General features: G+C 34.6%; 1 protein-coding gene across 1 annotated transcript; it reads right to left on the reverse strand.

The window, feature by feature from the left end:
- Nucleotides 1-3,626: 3,626 nt before the first annotated feature.
- On the reverse strand, nt 3,627-4,574 carry LOC138085191 (olfactory receptor 14A16-like). The gene has a single exon (XM_068979400.1). It carries the CDS (start codon nt 4,572-4,574, stop codon nt 3,627-3,629), a length of 948 nt encoding a protein of 315 aa, XP_068835501.1.
- Between the last annotated feature and the right edge of the window lie 395 nt (nt 4,575-4,969).

The raw sequence follows: 4,969 nt of genomic DNA on the forward strand, positions 1-4,969 counted from the left end.
AAGGGGGATAAACAGGGACACTTGATAGAGATCATATTAAACCTGTTGATTGCTATGGGTAGTATGGCCATTTTAACAAGACTTATTCCAATCCAAGAGCGTGGGATATCTTTTGGTTTCTTTGAATTATTTTTCATTAATTTAACAATATTTTATAGCTTCAATGTATATCTTTCACCTTCGTTACTAGGTTTTTTCCTAGTTTGTTTTGCTTTTTTTGACCCAATTTTAAATGGGATTAAAAAAAAATTATCTTTCTGATACTTCATTGTTAAAGAAATGCAATATATTTCTATATATGACTCTTATATCCAACACACACATATGCACATATATTCACAAACACTTTTGATTATTTTAACCAAAATTTTTATAGCTAGTTGTGAGCAAAGCTTTATGACTTATAAAAATGTTAATGTTTTTGACAATATTATTATATATAAAGGCAACCCCTTACTGGAGAGATATGTAGAGCGTTATGACACCATCATATAAAACATCAGTCTAGGTTTTAAATTTAGAATAGCTCCAGAGAGGAAAATCTAGAGAAATCTGTCATACATCAGAAAATTATTACTGACAACGTTGAAAGACTTTCAGTTTATGCTTCAATGTAACTCAGAACAATATGCATTTTAAAGCATGAGTCAACATTTACACATGCATAACTCAGTTCATATACATGGCATTATAAGTCACATTTTAATAAAAATAATTGGCATTGTTTCTACATAATCAAGTAAGTTACAACAAAATAAGTATTTATATAATTGTAACTGAGATCTGTCCTGGGGTCTAGAACTGTGCTTCCTAATACAGTAAGCATAACACACATGAGGCTACAAAGCACTTGATATTGAATTGATCAAAATTTACATGTACTATAAATGTAAATACACACAGACTTTGAAAGGCTAAATATGAAAATACATACAATAGTTAATATATAAGTTTGCATGCATTCTACATTGGAATGATAATATTCTACATATAGTTATTTAAAAATTAATATAAAATGCTACATTTACTTGTTTATTTCTTCTAAGAGGCTGGAAGAAAATTTGGAATTGCATATGCATTTTGTACTTTGGATTATTGGACAGCAGTGGCAGAAGCAGAAAGAAAGATAAGCTCTTATATTTGAAAAGGCCACCATCTATTATTATATTTTGTGCATAAATTTTTATAATACAATATTGAAAACATAACGTTGATTTTAACATGTAATTTCAATAAAAATTATATTTTATTTCACAGCATATACTCATCAATATACTTAATTTATCAAAAGAGAAAACTATTTTTTAAAAGGAGAAATCTATATTTGACATAAAAAAGAGAAATTTAAGAGAATGTAAACCATTAAATGGGTTCTGGGTTTAGGGGAAGATGTATATACAACATGAAATACCAGCCCTTTTTCATATCTCAGTTCAGTTCACTAAGGTAAGCAAAATTCAGCTCTTTCTATTGAGTTTGAAGTAGAAAGAAAAGCATTAAAAACATAAAGAAAGACTGCAAAAATGGGAGGTAAAAGATAAAATAGAGCTAATAAAAAAAAGAAGTAAGAGAATGAGATAAGAATGGATGGAAAGAAAAAGAGATCCTAAATATAAATACTGAGTTTTAAGTTTAATATTTCTATTTGTGCTCCCCTTTTGTTTTACACTGTTGGGAAAGCAAACTGGTACAGCCACTATGGAGATTCCTTAAAAAACTAGGAAATAGAACCACCATATGACCCAACAATCCCACTGCTATGCATAGACTGCAAGGAAACAAGAATTGAACGAGACATATGTACCCCAAAGTTCATTGCAGCACTATTTACAATAGCTAGGACATGGAAGCAACCTAGATGAATAGGTAAGGAAGTGTGGTACATAGACACGATGGAATATTACTTAGCCACAAAAAAGAACACATTTGAGTCAATTCTAATGAGGTGGATGAACCTGGAGCCTATTTGTCAAAAAGAGAAAGACAAATACTGTATATTAATGCATATGTATGAAATTTAGAAAGACAGTACCGCTGACCCTACATGCACAGCAGCAAAGGAGGCACAGACATAAAGAACTGACTTTTGGACTCAGAGGGAAAAGGTGAGGGTGGAATCATTTCAGAGAATAGCACTGAAATACGTGCATTACCATATGTAAACTAGATGACCACTGTGAGTCTGATGCATGAAGCAGGGCACAAAAAGTCAATGCTCTGGGAAAACCCAGAGGGACAGGGTGGGGAGAGAGGTGGGAGAAAGGTTCAAGATGGGAGGGACACATATACCTGTGGCTGATTGGTGTTATGTATGGCAAAAATCATCACAATATTATAATTATCCTCCAATTAAAATAAATAAATTAACTAAATATATATATGTATATATATATATATGTATCAGTTCAGTTCAGTCGCTCACTTGTGTTTGACTCTTTGCGACCCCATGAATTGCAGCACGCCAGGCCTCCCTGTCCATCACCAACTCCCGGAGTTCACTCAGACTCACGTCCATAGAGTCAGTGATGCCATCCAGCCATCTCATCCTCTGTCGTCCCCTTCTCCTCCTGCCCCCAATCCCTCCCAGCATCAGAGTCTTTTCCAATGAGTCAACTCTTTGCATGAGGTGGCCAGAGTACTGGAGTTTCAGCTTTAGCATCATTCCTTCCAAAGAAATCCCAGGGCTGATCTTCAGAATGGACTGGTTGGATCTCCTTGCAGTCCAAGGGACTCTCAAGAGTCTTCTCCAATACCACAGTTCAAAAACATCAATTCTTTGGTGCTCAGCCTTCTTCACAGTCCAACTTTTACATCCATACATGATCACTATATATATATATATATATATATATATATATATATATATATATATATATATATACCTTAAGAAAAGGCATCTATGAAAATAGTAAATGATATTTGGGGAATTAAAAATATATAAGTTAAACAAAAGTAGGATGATAAAATAAAACATAAACTTACTCATGGCTGGCTGGAAAAAAAAATTAAACTGTTTTTGCTAAAGTTTCATTTTAACCAGAAATGTGTAGTAAGTGATGCATCATTTGCTATTACAATCCATAAGATTCTTTGTGACTGATTCTTGATTATTGCTACTTAATAATTTTCTATTTTTAATGAATATATTTTAAACAGGAGTTTTTAAAAATTCTTTTTTACTCTAAGTTTCTAACAGAAGAGAAAGCATTTTGATAAGAAAAATAAAATTATATTTCTTCATAACTTCTAGAATAAGATTGTAAAATATGATACTAGGAAACAAAACATGGTGTGTAAATTTTGGAGAAATAATATAATCATGTAAAGAAATTGTGATGATATTAACAAAAGAAATGAAACCATCTGAATAACACAAACAGAATCTTTTGATATGAAATTAATGATGGAATACATTCAATACATTTTCTGTTTCCCAGACCACCCTCAACTTCACAAAAAAATATAAAAATAATTGGATATAAATTGATTGCAGAATATGTAAATTTGGTATAGCTATGGCAGGAAAGATGGCAAATATGATAATGTTAATAGATCTAGCTCTCAATAAATGATTTCACTTACTTTATTTAATGTATGTACCACACAATTTAAAGTCAGCAGGGTACTTATATATTTAGTAGCAATTTACCACCCAGTATTTTGCCTAAGGCTGCCTTCATATCCTTGTTCCTCAGACTATAGATGAGAGGGTTCAGGCTGGGAGGTAATACAGAGTATAATACAGACATGAAGAGACTCAGTGACGATGCAGACTTAGAATTAGTCCCTAAATAATTGGCAATACCTGAAAAGAGAAACAATATTACTACAGTGAGATGGGGTACACAGGTAGAAAAAGTTTTGAACCTGCCTTGTGCAGATGGAATCCTCAGGACAGCTGAAAAAATGTAAACATAAGAGGCAATCAGGAAAAGAAAGCATACAAAAGCAAAAGCACAGCTAGCAATGACAAACGCATATTCTAGAATTTGTTCTCCTGAACAAGCAAGGGTGAGCACTGAAGGAATGTCACAGAAGAACTGATGTACTATGTAAGGCCCACAGAAAGGTACAGAGAATGTGCCTGCAACATGAATGGATCCGTAGGCACACCCACTAGCCCACGATGCTATCACCATCTGCAGACAGGTGCCTCTATTCATGGTTGTCTCATAGTACAGAGGTTGGCAGATGGCAACATAGCGGTCATAGGACATCACTATAAGGAGGGCATACTCTGTGCCAGCCAAAAAAATGAAAAGAAAAATTTGTGAGGCACATCCCAGGAAAGAGATGGAATGGCTTTTGGCCAGAGAGTTTATGATGGATTTGGGCACAGTGACAGAGATGTAGCAGATATCAATCAAGGACAAATTCTTTAGGAAGAAATACATGGGTGACTGGAGACGCTGGTCAGTGGTGGTGAGAATTATAATGAGGAGATTCCCCATCAGTGCTGTCAGGTAAATCAGGAAGAAGAATGGAACATAGAGTCCTTGTAGCACCTGATTATCAGTGAATCCCATGAGCAAAAATTCTGTTATGATGGTAGCGTTGGTTAATTTCTCAGTCATGCTGATTCTTATTTGTAAAAATAAAGATTATACGAGTAACTAGTTCATTCAGATATGGTAACATTCATCTTTACTTAACTTTTGATATGGCTTGATCCTGAGTGAGGCATAGCTCATCAGAATAACTCTGAAAATACATTGTATAGATTTCCCTTCTTATAATATTAACAGGTAGAAATAAGATTCGGAGAAGGCAATGGCACCCCACTCCAGTACTCTTGCCTGGAAAAGCCCATGGACAGAGGAGCCTGGTAGGCTGCAGTCCATGGGGTTGCTGAGAGTCGGACACGACTGAGCGACTTCACTTTCACTTTTCACTTTCACGCATTGGAGAAGGAAATGGCAACCCACTCCAGTATTCTTGCCTGGAAAATCCCATGGATGGAGGAGCCTGG

Source organism: Capricornis sumatraensis, chromosome 9, assembly GCF_032405125.1.
Source record: "Capricornis sumatraensis isolate serow.1 chromosome 9, serow.2, whole genome shotgun sequence".
Classification (NCBI taxonomy): domain Eukaryota; kingdom Metazoa; phylum Chordata; class Mammalia; order Artiodactyla; family Bovidae; genus Capricornis; species Capricornis sumatraensis.

Bases quoted from the DNA above. Each gene is read 5' to 3' on its own strand.
- LOC138085191 (XM_068979400.1), bottom strand. From the start codon at position 4,574: ATGACTGAGAAATTAACCAACGCTACCATCATAACAGAATTTTTGCTC.